General features: G+C 44.1%; 1 protein-coding gene across 2 annotated transcripts; it reads right to left on the reverse strand.

Moving 5' to 3' along the window:
• Positions 1–357: 357 nt before the first annotated feature.
• On the reverse strand, positions 358–21,265 carry postnb (periostin, osteoblast specific factor b). Of its 2 annotated transcripts, XM_035383843.1 has the most exons (23): positions 21,097–21,265; positions 20,175–20,273; positions 13,736–13,800; positions 12,979–13,136; positions 12,491–12,655; positions 12,216–12,362; positions 11,681–11,822; positions 10,489–10,701; positions 9,782–9,916; positions 8,872–9,020; positions 8,005–8,141; positions 7,735–7,865; positions 7,376–7,506; positions 6,946–7,048; positions 6,192–6,259; positions 5,676–5,721; positions 5,421–5,450; positions 4,985–5,056; positions 3,718–3,987; positions 2,979–3,023; positions 2,549–2,635; positions 1,811–1,849; positions 358–1,263 (listed from the first exon to the last, which is right to left on the reverse strand). In XM_035383843.1, exons 1-23 carry the CDS (start codon positions 21,213–21,215, stop codon positions 1,235–1,237), a joined length of 2,580 nt encoding a protein of 859 aa, XP_035239734.1. In that variant the 5' UTR covers positions 21,216–21,265; the 3' UTR covers positions 358–1,234. The 2 variants fall into 2 exon arrangements, with proteins under 2 accessions (XP_035239734.1, XP_035239735.1); XM_035383844.1 differs by lacking the exon at positions 4,985–5,056 and having other exon boundaries at positions 21,097–21,264.
• Between the last annotated feature and the right edge of the window lie 1,011 nt (positions 21,266–22,276).

Raw genomic sequence — 22,276 nt, forward strand, 5'->3', positions numbered from 1 at the left:
AGTGATGAGGTTCTAAATAAATCCAGCATTGCTCTGGGGCTCACCCCCCCCCCCCCCCCACCCCCCCACCCCCCCACCCCGTCCCCTGCACAGTCCCGTATGGAGTGCAGGCTTCAAGGGACCTTGTGGTGTATGTACCAGGTTATCAGGGGCTCCGCGTTTCAGTGGCCTGATCCCATACATTGTCAGAACGATATTTTATTTGTGCATGTTTCCACGTGCAGGAAAATGAGTTCTCATAGCAAACCCAATTCATTAGTAATGCAAAATGAACTCAATCATGAATTTGTGATTACATCGCATGTAATCGTATTTGCTAGTACGTTATGTAACTGATGGACACAAAAATACAATATCTGAACATATTAACACCCATAATAGATTTTATTGAACACTTGTTCCAAAGGTGAAGTTTGTAGCAGAAAATGTGTGAAGCCATGTGCACACCAGGAACCAATAAAATGCTTTTTAGAAATGTTTTTTTGAAAAATTAAGGCTGCAGGATGCAGCAGTTACATAATTAAATTTCAAAACAAGTAAGAAAAACCAAACAAAATGAAAAAAAAAAAAACGTACAGGATGCATTAACCTCTGAAAGAGCACATTTTCATACATAAAAATGGGTGGGAACTGTCAACATGCGTCATGTCGCCAAGCATTGTTTATTTAAACTGAAAAGTGGCATTCTGAATTTAAATGCAAGCACCATCAAAATCATGGTCATGCAGAGGTAAATGCCCTAAGCTGCCCCTTCAACCTTTCCTCCCACGTTGCAAATAAAGTCATTTACAAACATACACTTCTTGGTCTTATTTCACTTGCCGTTTCCAGCTGTGATATATATAATATGACATATATAATATTAATGATGGCACACACACGCACATACACACACACACACACACACACACACACACACACAGACAAGCACAAATAGCTTGTATAGGGCTTCCGAATTTTACTGGCTGCTTTTGGACTACTGGCTACCATTTTTTTTTTTTTTTTGGACCAAGCCTTTTCATTGCATGTAGGGATTACATACACCAATATTTTCTTTCACAAAAAAAAAAAAAAAAGTTTTGTTTTTCTTTCTTCTTTAATTCAGTTGATCTAGTCTATCCACAAGGAGTTCTCTGTCGAGCGCGTTGACCAGGTCACGGGCCCGTGGGTCTCCTGATGTCCAATGATCGTAGCTCCTCGTATTCATAAGTGTGATGGTGCGTTCCGCTAGCGTTCACTGACGACCTCTTCTTCGGGTGTTAGCTGTGAACAGGGAGGAGGACAAAGTCACCCGCCATGCTCTCGTCAAACGAATAGCATGCTATGTAATAGCGCTGCAGTAGTTTTTTTTTGTTACTGGAGAACATCAAAGTCGGACACACCGTGTCCACTTTCAAATCGTTTTCTAAAAACACTGCCGTTTTATTTACATTCACCCAACACAAAAAAAATGAAATTAAAGTATGTTTCCACCTATGCTGAGTAGTATCTGTCCATCCAGACAATTTTGCTGAAATGTGGCGAGTTTTATAGATATTCGCTGCAGAAAGCGCAGCTCATGGTTCGCCGATGTCTGACGCTTTGACACGAAGATGCACCCGTGAGGTCCATTTTATCAGGCTGAGCGGCAGCGAAGGTCTATAAAACTCATCACATTTCAGCAAAACTATCTGGATGGACAGATACTACTCCGGGTGGAAATATACCTTAATTTATTTATTTTTGGTGAACTTCTTTAAGGCTAGTTTTATTGTTGTGTAACAGCAAAAACAACAACAACAATAATAACAATGCTATCGGTAACTTTTACGTTTATCTTTTTTCGGTGGGACACGTCTTGTTGGTTTTCCTGCAATAAACACAAAAGAAGAGAATTTACAATCACTAACGAGCCATGAACTCATCACGTTTTTTTTTTTCAGTTCAATTAAAAATTTTATTCATATAGCGCTTTTTACAGAGAACTGTCACAAAGACGCTTTACAGATCAGCAAGGCAAGAAGAGCAAACAGAGCAAACAGAGCAAAAACCAGGCCTGAACCCCCACACAGCAAGCACCTGAGGTAAAAACTCCCAGTGGGGAGAAAACCCTCAAAACAGCGGCGAGAAAAAACTCCCTGATGGGAAGAAATTTCGGGAGGAATCCGACTATAGAAGGGGGAGCCCATCCTCCACTGGCCGGCCTGGTATAAAAGCAGTGGCATGGCGGCAACGTAACAGCAATGTAATGAGCGATCTATCACAGCAAAATGAAATGGGTTGAGCAGGCTACAGCTGAGGTAACAAATAACAGAACAACAGAGGACCAAATTGTATTGAGTTCAGTACAGCGCAGCTTAGCGTAGCCGGGTGATAGATCTGGAGCTCCAGGGCTGCGTCAAGGCATGGGCATAGGGTGCAGCAGGGCAAAAGCAGTCCGTGGCCGTGGAGCGAGGAGGCAGGCTGGAGCGATCCTGCAGGACTCAGAGGGGGGCGCGGAGGCAGGCTGGAGCGGTTCAGACAGGCTGCAGCAGTGGCTGTTAGCGGCCGCCCAGGCCGCCGATCTGACCTTCGATGAGCTTGGTGATTTTTTCTGTGTCTAAGTCAATGTTCGAAGCGTCGCCCTCGATGGTGGTGAAGTGGGAGTAGCTGGTCCCTGAGGAACAGAACAGTCGAAAACCCAATGATGTCAGATACCATTCTCAAGAAACTTCTTATAGAAGTACTTCTTCTATACTTCTTCTATGTATATATATATATATATATATTTTTTTTTTTTTTTTTTTTTTTTTTTTAAACCCTCCAGCAAATGTTCTGATATTTACAGCTTACATTTCTGCAAAAAAATGTTTCCTAATATTTTATTATTCACGCTCATTTCTGTTCAGGTTTTTTTGTTTTTTTTTGTCATTGAAACAGGTCGTTTATGTGAACGAGGCCCACGGTGAGCTCATCTGGCATCCTGCTCCCTTCATTCTACAGCTCCGCTCAGAACTGACCTTCTTCCAGAAGCTTCTTCAGATCCGCCTCGCCGCCCACGTCACCTGTGAAGACAAAGGCCTTTTAATCACAGGGCCTCATTTTTTCCTTTGAAAAAACACATTTCCTGGGACCTTATTCAATCAACTTCAGCATGTTTAACCAAAGCTACTATTTCATGTGTATAAATTTGTATTTTTTTTGTAAACATTTTTTGTTTTTAATTCTCAAAAAGTAACATTTTTGCTCACAGGTTTCTTTGTAAGTGTAAGTAGTCATTTCAGAGTTCATGCCTGTGCAGGTGTATTTCAGTAAGTAAGGGTTACATAACATAGTGTCAGCAGCTTTAAATCATCTGGCAAAGATCAGATAATTTAAATATTTTACCCATCATTTCAAAGCTAAACTTGCCAAAATCTAGCATTCCAGTTAAGAGCCGGTCTAGCTCAGTTAAAAAAAAAAAAAAAAAGTTTTGCAATCTAATTGGGATTCACTTTGATGGCGTATGTAGTGAGTGTGTTTGGAAAGTATAGGTGAAGAAAACTACGAAAAGGTAAAATACAAATCTGAAACTTCATGAAATAACTATAAACAAGAATTTCAACAACATTGATAGTGACAACATTGCTTTTTTATGTTACTTGAATTCCATATGTGTGCCATGCACTAAACTACTTACCTAATGTGTGTCATGTATGGCATACTGGTGGCTCATTATACTGAAAGCAGTTGTGGGAATTTGTGATTTTTGGCGTTTACCTGAGACGACCCTGGTGAAATGTGTTACGGTGGGATCTCCTTCGATGACCCTTGTAACCTTGGTAAGAGTGGGATCTCCTTCGATGACCCTTGTAACCTTGGTAACAGTGGGATCGCCTTCGACGACTCTTGTAACCTTGGTAATAGTGGGCTCGCCTTGAATGACTCTTGTGACCTTGGTGATGGTGGGATCCCCTTCAATGACCCGTGTAACCTTGGTAATAGTAGGATCTCCCTCAATTACCCTTGTAACCTTGGTAATCGCCGGGTCTTAAAAAAAAAACAAACAAAAAAACCAAGCATGAAACATTAGATTCCCTCTTTTAAGAAAACAATATTTTTTTTACAATACCATTCAGCTGGAATGTCCTGCGTTCCATAAGCATTGTTTTGCTGAACAGTGGTGCTATTCAGGTCACACGGTGAGAAAAATCATGCAGGGACAGGCCTTCAAACAAGGGGGGGGGGGGGGTGTACAGAAAAACCTCTTTCAGCATGCCTCAATCTCAACACACTCAAATCTCGGGCACTTTAAGAATCAGACTCTTATTTTGGACTGAGAAGCGTATAACACGAGTAGCTCTCGGTCCATAAGCAGGGTGGAGAACAGTGTTGGGCCTCTGGAATTAACATCACACAGGGAAGCTTTCAGCAACGCCAAAGAGATTTAGCTGGTGGACATTCATGGCCTAGTTCAAGAACACTCGGGGTCATTGATGTCTTTGTTCTCCTCAACCAAAAATTAACCTTGCATATTTATTTTAGAATGAGGTATGCAACGGTATTGTGAAAAACTTTATGCTCTTCGGGTTGTTCTGAAGTCACCCTAGTCACATTAACAGTATATAGCATACAAGTACTGGTGGCTTTTGTAACCTTATTATACGATGAAACAAGGGATACCCTCTGACGGTTTGAATGACAATTATTACTGAAGAAGCAAAACTGCCCCTAAATTGAAAGAATTGAACTGTGTCGATACGATTACCGCCAACTTCACACCCGAGTTCCACGGACAGGCAATTAATGTCCAGCTCCAGATGACTTTAAGCATTGCTGAAAATATAGTCTATAGACAAAGCTATAGTCGGTGCACTATACGGACAACGGTAACCAAGGTGATCGGCCGCGCCGGCCTAGTCACTTGGTTGCGCGGTGAACCCACGAAAGTTTGACCCGGTGATTTTGGCAAAAAAGCGGTGAGCGTCAGCCTCGTTCAGCGTGGCTGCCAGGGGGCAGCAGAGCCGGCGCTCGGCCCCCTCTGTACCTGGAAGAGCACGGGAAATCCTTTTCGGAGGCGCTGCGCGATACCTGTTTCTCTGCGTTTTCACCGTCACGTCTGGACATGCGGTACAAAGTCACACACGCCGTGGCGGCTTGGTCACGACAGGTCGTCGGAGCAACGCGCACAGCGCACGGTACTCATGCAGTTGTTATAACGGTACATTTGGGTAATTTCATTGCATTATCAGATCAGCTGTAATGGTTCACACACACACACACACACACACACACAGACACACACACACATATACACACGCACACACACAGACTGAGGCAGAAAATATTACAAAACCACATCAGGTATGAAAAAGATTAATAGATGTCTGGTAAAAACAGTTTCTCATCACAGTTCCACAATGGTAATATAAAATTTATATTTTATATACTGATAAATACATGGCTTTTTTTTCAAGTTTTACCTGCTTCGACGACGCGGGTGATAACTCGCTCTGGATATTTTGAGAGAGAGACAAAGAGAGAGAGATGAAGAGAGAGAGAGAGAGAGAGAGAGACAGAACAACAAAATCATTCATCTGTCCCACACAATAAATATCACTGCCAACCAATGTCGAATAAACAGACATTGGACAACAGCATCAGGTTTGGAAAATAACTACAAAAAAAAAATGTAGGAATTTTAACAGAATAAAGAAATTAAAGAGCAGTTTACTTACTCAGGAAAGTCAGAGGGATTTCCTTGTATTTGTGTCCGGCCACATACTGGAAGAGGACAAACAGTTATGATACAGATCCCAATCGCATGTGAATTCATCACGGGGAATGCAGTGTTGCGGCCGCTAATGCTGCTGCTGAAGAATGGTTTCATTTCCTGATGTGGGCCACCTGAACAACCTAACCATGTTTTTACACGCAGCCTTTTCACATAGAACACCTTCAATTTTATATTCCCTCACATTTGAAAATAAAAAGATATGTATACATAACAAACACATCTAAACATATAATACGAAAATATTTTATGTACATTTGAATGCATTGCTTACCTAGGCAATTTATACATTTTCCTGGAATAAAACATTATTTTTCAATGGAAAATAAGCATGGTTCTTTTCCAATGAGTAGGAAGCAAGAGAATGATGAGCGAGTGCAGAGAGTGTGTGTGTGTGCATGTGTGTGTGTGTGTGTGTGTGTGTGTGCGTGTCTGTGTGTGTAGATTCTGGTGTCCTTACCCTGAACTGAATTTGCGTGATCAGTCTTCGCAACAAAGAGAGCAAGTCCTGGCTTCCAACGGGCAGCTCTGGACAAACAGACACAGACAGACAGTCACATTGAGTCCTCACCGATTGCTTAAAATCACAGGCTTGGTGATCCCAAAAGTTCTGTCTCTCCCTCCGGTCAAAGTGAAACATTCCAGTCGGATCTTCCATGAAGGATGGGACCAAGTGCAATATTGCGGCGATGGATGTTCTGTGCTATAATGCCACACCAGAAACTCTTGCTACCGACTGGAAGCTTCTAGCAGTTAGGAGGCAGAAAGGATGAAAGGTACACAGGAGCTGAGTATGAGAGAAGTCTATAGGCCCAGTGGTTATGGAGTGGTCATGGTCATGGTCATACTGACTGGTGCTTAATGGGGCTGGGGGAGCCTGGCCTCCCCCATATTTCCCCAAACCGCACCCTCATCCCCCATCCGTTCCTTGTTCGCAAATGAGCACTCACGTCCACGGTCATAAACCCCCCAGGGCTGGTATTGAAAATTTCCCACCCCACTCACCGCCCCCCCCCCCTTCCACAAATGCAAATCTATGAATCTCCTCACCCTCCCCCTCCCCCCACACCCACACCTCCCGATCCACGACCGCAAATCTCGACCCCCCACCAACCCCCATCCATGATTGCAGTCTTATCACCCCCCCTCCCCATGCTTACAAGTCAAACTCCACCTATGCTTTTACCCCGGTTTGTAAGACCCTCTGTGCTCACCTGCGGGGTACAGCAGGCGTTTCACAATGTGAATCACTCCATTCGACGCCATCACGTCAGCGTCATCCACGCCCACAGTGTTCACCTGGAGACCGTTCTTGTCCTGGAAACGAAATGAAAACAGTACGGTAAGTATGCGAAGCTGAAATTACAGCAATTATCCCAGAAAGTGCAGTCAGGAAACTGCAGGAGCGATGAAAGGATGCATTTGAAGGACTGATGACCAATGTTTGTTTGTTTCTTTTTTTTGTGAAATTTTTGGATTAGTATGTACACAGTACAAGGATGGACTCAAATCAGCCATCTTGAAACAATGCAACCCTTGAACAGCAGCTGGAACGGAGGACAGGAGGATCATGGGAACTTACAGAGGAGGACAGGAGGATCATGGGAACTTAAAGAGGGGGACTGGAGAATGATGGGAACTTACAGAGATTACTTTGAGGTTGCTTCCCTGCAGGGACTTCATCAGGTTGGTGACTCCGCCCTCCAAGCCAGCGCCAATGAACACGCTCTTGGTCAGGTGGTACAGTAGGATTGTCCTCAGGGCGTTGATGTCACCTGATCAGGAAACAGGGGTCACACACTAGCTCTACTGATCTCAGCTCCGAAAATGAATCTGCACATTGTACAGTAAAAATCTCAGCAGAGTTGATTAAACGCTGAACAGTTTTCCGCACAATAACACGAGAGGATAATAACAACGAGAGGAACTGAGCGATTTCCATGGAAAAGTAAAACAAAAGAAATGAAGAAAAAACTGGAGCAGTAAAGAGAAGGATGACCCACTCGTCAGCAGCGCTATGTCCCGCTGGCTCATGCCCTCGAACGCGTCATCAGTCGGCGCAAAGAGAGTGAAGTCACCCTCCTGATTGAGCAAGTCGGTCAAACCGGCAGCCTCTATCAGGGACAGGAACATCCTGCAGACAGCAGCAGATCGCAAGGTCAACTGGCCTCTCCCAATAGAGGGGTTGCGGTTCCCATTCCAAGGAGATTCCATACCAAAAATAAATACAAATAAAAATCTATTTCTGAATGAATTGCCCATGTGTGACTTACTTGAAGCGTCCGTCGTCCGTAAGGATCTGGAACATGGTCTTCACGGCTGGTTTTATGAGGCCCTTCATGAGGTGGAGGGCACCGTTGGTCCCCTCCTTGCTGCCCCTCACCATGCAGGCGTTCTCAATGCAGACGGACTGCGCGGAAGAGAGACCCAACGGCGATACGTCAGCCTCTTCGCCAAAATCAGCACCCGCTCCCCACTCCCCCCGCCCCTGCCCCCATCCCCCCCCCCCCCCCCCGAACCTGGGTCCACAACACCTGGGTTTGTGCTTAAAGAGGTATAGCTTCTCTGTTTCTCTGACTGCAAAACTGCACTGTATATGTAGACTCCTCTCAAAGACTACACTCTATATGTAGTCTATAACGGAAGACTACACTCTACTGTGTAGACCGCACTAAGACTGCGCTTCATGTGTAAACCAGGGGTTTCCAATCTTATCAAGAAAGGGAAGGTGTGAATGCCAGTTTCTATCTTAACCCAGCACTGAGACACCAAATTCTTTTTTATCAAGTTCTGGATTGAAGATCATGATAAGTTAATTAGTTCAATGAGGTGTCATAGTGCTGGGTTACAACAAAAACCTCCATCCACACCTTCTTTTTTGGATTAAAGATTGGACACCGCTGGTGTAGACAGTACTGGAAGGCTACACTCTTTGTGGTGATGAGGAACCAATGTAAAGAGGTAGATGACAAGCCAGTACAAAACATAAGAGAAAAGAAAACAGATTATTCTTTCCAAGGTCGCTGTTGCCTGCACGACAAAAGTAATCTGATTTGCATTAGTGACGCTGGGTAATGACTCTCAGATTCTCAGGATGTTGGTGTGGGGCCAAAGGGGGGCCGTGGGGGACGGGCACTCACAGTGCGGTAGATGAACACCCTCAGGCTCTTTCCTCCGATGCTCTCCAAGCGCTGGCCGTTGTACAACTGGTTCAGGAGGAACTTCTTCTTCAGGACATGGTTCTCCAGAATGATCTTGAGGAGGCGCTGGTCCATACCCATCACGTCATCTGTGGGTTAAAGAGTGATTTTGCAACTACTGAAGGAGGCAGGGTATAGAGATTTATGTTTTTGTTGCAGGCATTGACATATAAGTACAATAAGGCTAGCAGTTAAGCAGACATTGGTCAAAGTGAAACAAAGCCAGATGTAGCCGACAGACACCTGTGCAGACCCAGGGGCCACACTGACGCTTCATAAAAGAGACAAAAACCAGACAACAAAAAAAAATCCCTTGAGAAAAGTTTGAATCAGACAGACCCATCTGAAAACAATGTACCCGTCTGGTCTATCAGAGTTGTTCTTTATTGACTAAGCATATGATTCACTTGAGGAAACAACAATCACTCTGAAAAAATGCCTCAGATCTTTCCCAAATGCCTTGCCTCTACAATCCCTAGCCACAATCTGAGAACCCTGTTTGAATCTGATGTCTGAAACACCAAGTTTTTAATCAGTGCTAAATATATGCATTGCTGTGGTTGCGCCAGGTCCCTCTTGACAATCAGTGAAATTCGTCCACAAAAATAAAGGTTAGCAAAATAATAGATGACAAGCCAGATGTGACGAATGCACTAAGGGCCAGGACCTTAAAACAACATTAAAACAGGGAGCTTTTGATCAGGGCTCTCAGTGCGCTGGCCCACGCTTGTAAGTCAAGAGTTTTAGAACGCATTTCAGTGCCAAGCTAAGACTGCGCCTTCCTTGGCAGATAACAGCTGTGGAATAAGTGACGTAAGCGGCGGAATGTTCCGGAAAGGCAGAACCTCACCTGTGAAAGCCGTGTTGACGGGTGCCAGGAGAGTGTACTCCTCCTTGGGCCTCATGGCAGCAGCCAATCCCAGCTCAGCGACCATATCGCCAAACGTGCCCTGGGACTCGCCAATCAGCTCCGTCACCTGTTTAGCTGAAGAAGAAATTTAAAAAAAAAATTATTTAAAACATGTTTAGAGTCCTGCCAGTTTAAGAATGATTACCAGGCCATCTGTACTGTTGCTGTACGTTTTGGTGACATTGACTGCTGGATTTCATCAAGTGCATTTAACTGATTCATTAACTAATCAATTTAGCCATATAGACAGGCAATGCCAGGTCTTGTCCTGGAGAGCCATTCAGGGTCTGCTGTTTTTTCTAATGTTTTTTTAATTTCACCTTAAAATCAAGAACCAGTTTAGACCCTAGAAGCCAAATGAGGTGAGATAGATGTGCAATCAACCGTTTTACTGTAATCAACTGTTATAATTGTCGAATTAAGTCCATGGTAATTACACAAACCAGCAAACCATGTCAGTCTCCAGGGCCAGGGTTTGGAACCCCCGGGTGTAAGAGGTCATCAGATGGAATAATAATTGATTTTATTCTCAAACAGTCATTGCAGTAGCAGTGCCCTTGCCTTGGTTTAAAATCATCGCTCTCTGATCCCCAGCACTGTGAGGTGAGAATAGAGGGGGGGGGGGGGGCGATGGGTGGGAAGCTCACCTGAGTCTGGAACGAGCACCTTGTCGATCAGGTGGATGACGCCGTTGGTGGTGACGATGTCCTTCTTCAGCACCATCTTGACGCCGTTGACGGTCAGGCTGTCGCCGTCGCAGCCGACCTCGATGTTGTGGCCCTCCAGGGTCTCGAAGGAGGTTCCAGCCATGATGGCCTCTGAGCACTGGGCCGAGTTCAGGAGGTGGAAGTTCAACAGGGCTGCGTGGGGGGGGGGGGGGGGGGGGGGGGGCGGGGGGGGGGGGAGGATGAAGCGTGTGATCAGGAAGCCATCGGACGCACACACACAAATGCACGCACCCACACACACACACACGGTGAGGACTTTACATGTCCTGACAGGACCTCATAAAGTATGGGGCTGCATGATAAAAAAAAAAATAAAAAAAACATGATGACCCTCAGCATTTCTGCAGCTCAAATATTGCAGCCCGATAGACTTTGTAGCGTGATCTCATAGCTCAGGGCAAACAAGAACAGACAGGAGACAAAGAGAGAGAGAGAGAGAGATCACACAGCTGCCAGTTTTCACAGCTTTGAAATTAAAAAGGAAGGAAGCTGCTGTTTTTTCCTTTTGCCCCGAAGGTGATTCGTACTGTTGTGTGCATTTGGAAAAACTCTGCGGTCTGGATCGTCTAATAGCTTTAGTGACACTAATTCCCATGGATTATTCCACATTAACCTGCGCTGATCTGCTCAGTTATTTAACCACTTTCCAAACCATTTTTTTCTTACTTTTTTAATGTTTCATAAATGCATGAGGAATTTTACAGTAGAAACATAGGATAATATGAATTGCCATTGGATTTTTTTGTATTGGAAAGGGTGTGGTTTTTTCATTATGGACTCGAGATGAGCAGGAAGGCCTTTCTTAAGAAAACATCAGAGAGCTTAAACTTCTTAACAGGCTCATCCAAACAAACAAACAAAAACGTTATTCCTTCCTTTCCACACATTTTCTCTCAATATAATCACAAAAGTAAATCCTTCCCCTCATTGTTGCATGGTTAAAGAAAGAGTTACACCTTTGTCATAACAAAAACACAAGAACCAAATAAAGTGACTGTGAAAAGTTCTCTGCTGTCAAGAAGAAAAAAACCTGATTATCTTCCTGGTGACCTTAATTGACCCCAGCTCTTTCTTAGCCACACCTTTGCGGGGATACAGGTGCACGGTTTACCTTTGAGGACTCCCTTGTCGCCCATCATCCTCTCCAGAACATCGCTGTCCAGCTCGTCAAAGGCCTTGTTGGTGGGGGCGAACAGAGTGTACTGTCCTTTCTCCCCCAGCTTGTCCATCAATCCAGAGTTATCAGCTATGGTCTGGATGGAAAATGCCGTTTATTAGTACTGCTATAACACTGTTGTCATACTATATACATACATACATACAAAAAAAATGCATAAAATGGCGAACGTTGTTGGGCTGAATGGCCTGTTCTCGTCATTATGTTATGTTATGTTCTACATACATATGTGTATATGAAAACCATACACAGAAATAGGAGATCAAGATGTATATTATATGTAAGCCAATAGCAGTATTTCACCTAGTCTGTCCACTGAAGCAGTAGGAGAAAGTAGATTCAGGAATCCCACAATGCACTAAATACTGGACTGAAGCTACATTTAAGTTATAATATATGCATACATCATCATTACTGTTGAGCCGCTACAATGGGTCTGGATTAGTGTCCGTGTGATTGTGATACTAACTTTCAGAGAGGATAGGTCATCATCAACTTCGATGACATCACGGATGGTGTTTCCAACGGCGGAGATGACGCGGTCAATGACGTGCACCACTCCGTTTGTGGACACCTGGTTGCCGTGGATAATCCTGGCGCAGTTCACCGTGACGATCTGCACAAAGGGGAGTGAAGGCACGTGATGTTTAGCGTGATCTCCAAACGAAGCAGCGCGTGACGTCGTTTTGCTGAGATTACCCCCCCCCCCAGGCACGTGCAGGTCCGCACGCTCTTTAAACGTACCCCGTTGGGGTAGTGGTTGATGTGAAGGCCCAGATCGTTGTACATGGAGTTGACTTTCAGGCCGTCCTTCATGTCTTTGGTCAGCAGGCGCTTGTTGACCATGTGATAGCGAAGGGCGTTGTACAGCTCGATGTTCACATTGCTCTCCAGAGCGTTCCTCACTTCCTGTTGGGCAGAAATAAGGAAGCAGCTTCTATCAGGGACATAGTTTGTTACCATGGAGCCCCAAAACACAATAATAATAATAATAACAACAACAATGACAACAACAACAACAACAATGATATCAATAATAACAATAATAATAACAACTTTATTTAGTGCTTTTGTTGTACGTGTGAAAACCACATTACAGACATTTCAGAACAAAGTGAAACAATAAAATAAAGAAATATAAATAAAAATATTTTCCACATGCCAAACCATTAAACACTGCCCATAAATTCCCCTGAAAATCCCAGGTACAAATATTCAGCCAGGAGACTCACAGGGTCCAGGAGCTCCCAGGCTTCGTTGCTGGGAGCGAACATTGTGTACGAACCCTCCCCTTCGATCTCTGGCCTGAGCTTCGACATGTCCGCGTACTTCTGCGTTTGGATGGCGTTCACAGGACCCAGCGTGCCATAAACGTGGTCAATGGGTGCCACTAGAAGAGAAATTAAAATCAAATTAGAAACATACAATGGGAAAAGATTTCACGTAAAACAAGACCTGGTCAAAACCTAGTATATGGCTGGACAGGCTGACCAATGGTGTAACTTCATCACTCACTCAGTCACTCACTCAGTCACTCAGTCACAAACATTCGCGTTTGTAGGGCTGGCCCTGGTGTTGCGGTCCAGCCAAAAAAATCAGCTCTGAAGTATCTTTAACTGGATAAACATATGGTCGTCATACTGGACTCATTAAGTTAGAGTCTGAGGTGTCAATTAATTCAACGGTGAACAGGTTGCTATGCGGAACATGAACTCATTTTAAAACTTTAACTTTTAACGTAAAATTTAAGAAGCTATGTGAGCTATGAGTGTAAACCATACTGGCAAACACGATAAAGGAGTATCTTGGTTCTGCTGAATGTTAAAAGGCACTGGCTGACTCTGCGCAGGGTTTCTGTTTTCATTGCTCTGATGCCAGCAGCTTCCTGCTGCCAGTTCGTGCAGAAAGGCATGCAATCAGCCTTTCAACAGGGGACGACCGGACGAAGCCTCGCCCCAGGTGGGGGAGTTCACAGGTGGGCGTGTTTACCTGCGGCACACCCTGGCATTCCGTCCAGCCGCATGTATCCTGGGCAGCACTCGTACAGCACCATCCTGAGGGCAGGAGAGGACGAGAAGAAAGAGGCTGTTGCTTTTGGTTCAGCAGTACAAACACACAGAGCACCAGTCTGCTGGCATGTGCACCGTGCTGTTAAAAAAAGCTACTTCCTTTTCAGGAAATTACAAAAACTGTTCTTTATTATTGTTATTACATTACGTTATACAAGTTCAATGGTGGCTTGAACAAACTTTACTAGTCCCTATGCCGTGCAGCACTGACAGTGTACAGCACACCTGATGATGTGAGCTTTCAATTCATTCGTATCAAACTCAAAACTTCAGTTCTTTTTAATGATGTAATGACATATTCAGAGGGAGATGAAAACATACAGGAAAGGAAAGCTTCTTTATTCCTTCCAGTCTCACTGGCTGTAATAACTTTGTTCACAATAATGGGGGAAAGGGTCCAAAATTGTGGGGTACGAAGTTCAGCTGAGGATATCCAGTGTTGTTCCATAAACCCAGTAGAAACGAGAGCCCTTGTGGACAGCGGTACATTACAGTAATTGCAACGGTTGCTGAACCCAAAGACCCATAGAAACATTCTGTGAAGCCTTTTTTGCTGACTCAAGGGCAACGATATTTTTTTATTTTTTTATGGTGCCGAACGCGCAGTGCTTCTCCATACTGTCTGAGTTCATGAGCTGACTCATCGCCTGAACATGCCATGTGGTCCGAGTCTCTGTGCCAAACAAACGGATGAAAACTGCTCGCTCGTTAAGATTGTGTTGCCATGCCATTGCACGCATGTTAACGTCTCCCTACTTTAATGCAGAAGCAGTTGCATGGTCCACGATCAAGCTCTGGTTAACCTCTTCCCCCCAGGCCAGTCAAGGCACAAAGTATTTTTTTATGTTTCGTATTTATATAACCCAAAACATTATTCAAGTAGTATTCAAATAAGCCAGATTCTTTTTGAGGAGCACAATGAATTGGTGTAGTTTTTTCCCTGGGCTGCCATGTCTTTACCTGTACCGCAAGGTATTACACACACAGACAGGCGAGCTTTCCCTGTTACCCCCGTGAACAAAATGTTACAGCCGAGTGAAATGTCACAAAGCGCAGGCGGGCAAGTCAAGTCACGCTCACGGCGCGGAGCGCACAGCTCGGACCGTCAATAGCGTCTCCTCCTCCCTCATCTCTCTATCGCAGCCTCCGCACACCCAGTGCCATTCTAAGCCAGAACACGTGAAAGGCTTAGGAACAAAGGGGGCAACTTACATTTATTTATTTATTTATTAACTTTTATTCATGCAGGGTAAGGTAGGCTGACTGAGCATGCAAGCTGTCCTACAGCAACGCCCTGTTTGTGCCCCCACCCTCCACTACCTCCAAGTAGCTTAGCCTGTATGTCTTTGGATTGAGCGGGGAAACCAGAGTACCTGGAGGGAACGCACGCAGACATGGGGAGAACAGGCAAAACTCCGCACATAAAGGCCCTGGCAGTTATTCGAACCCGGGCATCCACTGCACCGCCGTGCCGCCTGTTATCGAGTCAGAAAGTTCGAAGACAAGCATGTGTCCGCTCCAAAGGACCTGACGCTCAATGATCAGAGGTGTAAAATCCAGGTTCAGAAAGTTAAAAGTCCTCCCCAGGATTTTTTTCCCCGATCACCTGGATTTGCTAATTAGCACAATTTCTCAGCCAGGAGGGTGGAACTAATTAGTGATATCAGCTGGCAGCATTCGTGGGTGATATAAACACATGACAGGACTTTACTTTCTGACCTCTGAACTCTCCACCTCTGTCCCTGAGACACTGCCACCCTTGCTGGCCAAAACCCACCCCCCTTGGGTAACGCTAGTGCCAACTACGCATTCCCTGCAGGACTGTCTGTTGGCACTCACACAGACTCTATACCAGACCGTGGGGCCCATCAATGATCTAGAAAAGGAAAAGCAGTAATTTTCAACTGGGTTTTAAGAGAGATCTGGTGGGGTAGAGCCACATGCAAAGATGGCAAAACTGGAATTAGCCAAATGAGAGACTGATTACGTTGCACAAAAGTTAACGTCCAGCCATTTCACCGCTCTTACACACCATCTGACATGCCTTTAGACCTCTCTTTTCTGCTAAACCCTGGCATGCTTTTCCTCAAAGCTTGTGATCTTGCCTCCACTGCTCAATTTGTGCTGTTGTTGAAACTGATTTTCTTATTCCACACGTGAAATTGACTTTAAATTGGTTTCAGATGAAGTGTACGTGCTGGGGCGTACTATTATTCATATTATATTATTCAAATTTAAATAATAGCGTTGTTGTGTAATAAAGTCACGTTACTACTCACGAATAAGCTATTCATGCATTCATGACAAATATGATGAATTCATGGAAGGACACAGCTGGGATTTGGCAATAGGATGAACATGAATATAAAATGGCTAGAGTATAAAGCAGAAGGGAATCCTCTGGCATGCGTGTGTCCCACATGACAATGCAGCTTCCTCTCGCCCTGCAGTACTTCTGTCATGCAGTAATTAATGTACATTACAGTAACCACCTGGGTACCAAGAGTTAATGGGGCTATGAATTACCGCTCACTTCACCACAGGTGTGTTTTTGCTATTTAAAACCAGCAGCACAAAAAGATTTTTCAGTATTTCTATACACATTATGTATATAAATTTAACTTTGAGATTTGTGTGTAAGTCACGATTATCTCTGCACAAATGCATTTTTTTTTATTTTTATGTTTCAATCAGTGACTCATCAAACGCACATTTTTTATTTTTCCCCTACACACGACTGGCCCGTGGCTCCAGCTGCAGACACGCTGCAGACTGAAGCCAGGGTTACACAATCCACAGCGCTCTACTGCCTCCAGGGAGGGCAACAGGGCAACACAGGATAGACGCGAGAGCCCAGAACTCATTGGCTGCCTTGAGACTCAGAGAAAAAAAATCCATCATCTTCCCTTCAGTCAGAGCTTCTCGTGCCTGGGGTAGAGGACAGTGGATGAGGTCTTTTGGGGGGGGTTGAGTGGAAAAGAAGGAGGGGTGCTCCCCATCTAGTGGACAGTGGGAACCCTCCAGGCTAACAAATGCTTCCATATGTTCCCCCGCTGTGGGCTAACGCTAGCCAGGAACCAGACTTTTTGGGAGGGGGGTAGGGGTGGGGGGGTGGGGGGAGGATGAGTGGGGGATGGGGGGGGCTGGCCAAACGCCAAAGCGCACAGAGTCTGGAGAGACCCGAGGTGCTCGTTTCCAGGAAAAACACACTGGAGGGGAAAAAGGAGCGCTCCAGCTTTTTTTTTTTTTTTTTTTTTTGCGAGGATGGGGAAGAAGGAGTCAAGATGGAGCATGGCCCAAGGGCCACCCTCTGTCTTTCAACCGCGGCAGACAGAGCTGAGCTGATGAGGTCACTGCAGCTCCCCTGAGATCCAGCCTCAGAGCTGGGATAAAGTGTCAGCATCTCTCTGCACTTAGCTCCAGAGCCCAGGATGTACTCCATGAACTCCCGGCTCCAAGAGCACACCATGAAGCAGACCAGTAGGAGTATTCCACAAAAATAAATAAAGAAATACATTTTCAGTCTGTCACAAAGTCCTCGCAGGATGTTTTTTCACCTTATTCACCTCTTTTCCACATTGTCTATTAGAAGATGGGGGGTCACTGACCTGGATGAAGACATGCTGTCATCCTTAAAGTCATGCTTTTTTTTATTATTGTCTTTTCGTATATTATTGCCATTTTATTTCGCTGTTCATTCGTCTCTTTTATGCTTTTGCTGTTTCCTTGTATTGTGATTTTATACCTTATTATTTTGCCTGTTCTGGAAAGCGCTTTGTGCTCTTTGCTTGAAAGGTGCTATAGCCTATAAATCAAGCCTATGGCTTGAGTATTGTCCTAGCTGGGTTACTTTGGTTTTGTTTTAACATACTAGTACTAGTCCTCAGCACTGTGATGTGGCCCACAGTCCAGAATATGTAATCCTACCAGCGCCAGCATTGCTGAGAGCCTAAAGGGATGGTGTATGGTAAGCCACAGCTTCACCCAGAGAGGATGGGCTGCTGTTGGCAGGATATTCTCCACACTGCGCAATAGCGCCTCCTCTGGATGAATGCATGTACTGCGGCTGTGCAGCTCAAACAGTTAGCCACCGCTACAGTAGCTGCATTGATTTTCTGAGGATTTGCATTTTAGGCTGTGCTTACAGTTGCAAATGGGTTTCCAAATTTGGGGAATAAAGAAACAAAGGAAACAAAGGTGGTTACAAAATAAAGATTCCTATGATGCATATTAATGAAGCTTGATAAACAAAACTCCTTAAATAAATAAAATGCATTTGCAGACGCCAGGCCAATCACACATAAGTCACGAGGAACATGTGGAACATTGGAACTTGGAAGCCTAACAGAAGACTGAGTTCTCAGCTGGAATTAACTGAGATAAACAGCTGCTAATGCACTAAGCCAGTGATGCAGTCACACCTTTACTATAAATGATTTCCACGAGCTAGCCCGTGCGCAAGCAAACGTGCCAACATCCAGCGGCCTTCAAGGTGCAGTCCAACCGAAAGTATTAATAACAAAGATCCGCACAACTTGACAATCTGTTGGGCAGTTGCTCTTTATCTTAATACTGATCACGCGCAAAATACATTTTGTCGGACGATGCATAATTTGATTTAATAAACCCGTCTGACGCAATAAACTGAGCAGACAATGCAAATGTTTGGAGCAGATCTGTTTTGTTGTAAAGAAATGCTTGTATCGTAGCACTTGTATGTGCTACCAATCAGATAGGTCTCACTGAAATCTACCAAACTTGCCCGTTAGCTGTGTATTTCTTTCAGCTGAAGCAATCATTGGTACACGCAAACTCTCAGCCAAACATAATTATATGCCTTAGCAGCTCAGATATACATTGAATTTTTTACAGTTGGCCTATTGGCTTACGTACGTAGCTACTTATGAAATCTGCTGTCCTTCCATTGTTGAAGTATCAAACCTGTTTGATACCTCGGAGGTAGGCTAGCCTACGTCCTGGAGGAAAACGGCGAGTGGTGAATTTTCGATCATCTTTGTCCAGACTCTTTGGACGCGGTTTCACGACGCCTGATGCTGAGCACAAAAAAATTCCCGCAAGGCACGGCCCTGTTGTTTCGAAGTGCAGCGAACAAGCGGCAGCAACGGCGGCGGCGGCGGCGGCGGCGGCGGAAACTGCTCTGGGCGCAAGCTGACGCTGCGGTTTGGACGAGTGCGGAGAAACCACTGGCAACGGCGGCGATACGCGGTTTTAACAAGGGACCCGGGCCAGAGTCAAAACCGAGTGAAAGGCACATCGCCAGGGCTCTTACAGCCCAGTTTAGCGTGAGTACTCGGGTAGGTAGCCTCTGTGAATCACCCTCAGCCCCCCCCCCCCCCCCGCCCCTTTCAAACCACGAAAAATGGCATGCTAGGCTAGTCCCAAACGTTACAGCGGCAAAATGTTCTGAACGCCGGCGGTTCGCCGTGGCCACCGCTCAAACCAGCTAATGATTCAGTCGGCCTACAGTATCTAGCAACGTATTTATTACTTTGCTCAACGTACAGTGAGTTCATGTTAAATTATGGGTCCTGTTTTCATATGAATGTTATGAACACGTCTTTGTCGGACTCCTTTCTTAAAAGCTGCTTAAAAGCTTTACACGGTGGAAGCTTGGCAAGCCACAGGTAAAATATCATTCCATGCCAATGTTTTTCTCTGTGCGTGCTTACAAATGAATTATTAGTGCGAGTTGTCAGATAGATTACGACTCATAATAAATTAGTGTAACATTTGTGTATATTAGAGGAGGTGGCTGTTTGTGTGGCAGTCGCTGATCATCTGAAGCGGTGCTTACTTTTATTCACTGTCATAAACAGCCTTGAGGGTATGAACTTTTCTTGTGTGAATTGCTGCCCCTTCAAAGAGGCTGGATATTGTCAAAATGAAAAGGTAAAGGCTATTTGAGATCCCACCTTTAAGAACATTTGGCAGTGGCTAAGACTAAAAGTGAACAAGTCATAGTTCATTTCAGCCTTGCTCATGGGGGATTGGGGCAAGGGGGGGCGGGACTTTTAACTTTTATGTTACATGGCATGACATCAGTGGTAATCTCAGGAATACAAAAATAAGATATCACATCACCAAGAAAGCACAGAGGCCCAGCTATAATCAATAAGTGCAATATTAACAAACAAAAAATTTGAATTGTAACAAAAATAAGTACCACTAGTCAGATAGCCTAAATCTTTACACTCATATTACACCAAAAGGAAATCCAGAGAAAGAAAGGACAACTTTGACCTTTGACCTTGAGAGTTCAGGAGCATTCCAAAACTCCAGGTTCCAGAGACACAGAGCGCTTAATCCAGGCAGCCGAGGTGAAGGAAGTGCACACTTACGCTTTCTTTCCGCAGATGGAGCCACGGTACCAGTTCCTGCAGGTGCTGAAGTACTTTTTTTTGGTCCCGCTGACCTGCTGGAGAGCGCACACGTTGGGTCTGAGGTGGAGAGAACGGGAAAGGGAAGTTATTAAACTTTGCAAAAAACAAAAAAAAAAAAGGCAAGAGGAAATCTTTCTTCACCTACTAACCATCTCACAGACTGATGGGTCAACACGTAACTTTTTTAGCATGGCGATCAGAACGGGTTGATTTACTTTGTGCTAGAAAATTTTATGGAATAATAAATTGTGAATAATAAGAATAAAATTTAAAAAAAAAAAATAATAATTAATATCTAAAAAAGTTACAAAGCAATTAATTATTTTTAAAAGGTTAAGAATGGACAATGCTTATTTATAATTTCTTATTTCTCTACACACTGCTAGTAAATGAATGGTTTCCCCAGAATCGTAATAGAAATTCCTAATATAAAAGTTTTCATGTCTTTTTACCATCATCTTTCCATTCTTTGCTAAGCAAAGGGAACAAGCCATGCAAAATTCATCTGCAGTGCACTAGCATTTATAAAATAAAATAATAAAATGAAAATGCATGAAAAATGAAAAAATATGTCTTTTGCTCATAAAACCAATTAACACAATTGTTTATGTCAATATTTATACTAAACATTCAGTTTTCTTCACTCTACACCCTACTCCACAAAATTGGCAAAACACTTTATGTTTTCATTACACCTCTCAAAGAAATTATTTCAATTTATATACAAATCTGGAGTTTTGTACTCCACTATACTCCTTTCTGATTTCATATTCATATTCATATTCATGGAGCAATCCACGTAGTAGTTTCTGCATTTGTTTCTCACAAACAAGTTTTATTTATTTATTTATTTTTGTGGTAGAATAGGCATTTCTCTTACCCCTGGTCCTTGGCCCTGATGCGGCTGTGGGACAGGATCTTGTCGTAAGCGGAGGAGTCCGCCCGGTCGAGGGCGGACAGCGCGAACACGGCGAAGGCGGACACGAACAGGAGCTTCATCCTCGCGGCTCCTCCTGGTCGGACTACAGAGTGAGAAGTGGGAGCAGGTCTGACAGAGAGGGCTTATATACCACAGGGCCCCCGGTGTGGGAGGAAGCCAACCTGATGCTTGTACCACCCACCCCTTGAACCCCTGGAAGACTCTCCTCCACTCTAAAAGGGCGTGGTCCCACAGTCTGGAGTTTATTATTATATTATTATTATTATCATTATTATTATTATTACTGTTCTGGTTGTTGTTGTTGGTGTTACTATTATTATTTTCTTTTTACATATGTATCCTGAGCCAAGTACATCCTGAGACCTGGGAGAGAAAGTTATCTTTCTCTGATGGTTTCCTTTTTTAAAAAAAAAAAAATGTTATAGCGCTGAATACAGTCAGACGCGAGGAACAGAGGTTTGGTTACCTTTCTTCCCACCGGGTCGAAAGGTGGTAAGTCAATTTCGGGGGACGAGGGACGGGGGACTCTGGGTTCCCGAATTAGAAGCCAGAAAACACTAGCCAGATGGGAGCGTTGGAAAATGGAAAACTCTCCAGTAAGTTATCATCGGTGATCTCATTCTGTGGGCCACAAAGACAGTTTTAAGTCAACTTCTGGAGACGTGATGGATGGAAGACAGAACAAACACATGGATAGGGACTAAACATTGTGCGCAGTGCGCCATCTAGTGGTTAAATGGAATCGGGGCTGCGGGTCGAGGCCATGATCATCTAATTGGATCAAGATGAAGGAAAACTTCAGAGTACTTATTGAAGATGTATAAGATACATGTATTGTTTAGTTACATTCGGCACTATTGATCATTTTTGTTGTTATAATAGTATGTGTGGGTACGTGTTAATCTGATTACTTGTGGTCAGCAGCTAATTGGCAGAGGTGGGGAGAGTAACTGACATGACTGATTGCAGTTTTTGATGTTGTTATATATAATAAAATATAACATATAAAGCAGTATAAATAAATCATTTTTAAAGAACGAGAAATATCTAGCGGAGAGACAGCATTGCTCTTGTGCTCAGTTCCAGTTGTGGTTCTGTCCTGGTAGTAATTAAAACTCTT

Source organism: Anguilla anguilla, chromosome 12 (genome assembly GCF_013347855.1).
Source record: "Anguilla anguilla isolate fAngAng1 chromosome 12, fAngAng1.pri, whole genome shotgun sequence".
Taxonomy (NCBI): domain Eukaryota; kingdom Metazoa; phylum Chordata; class Actinopteri; order Anguilliformes; family Anguillidae; genus Anguilla; species Anguilla anguilla.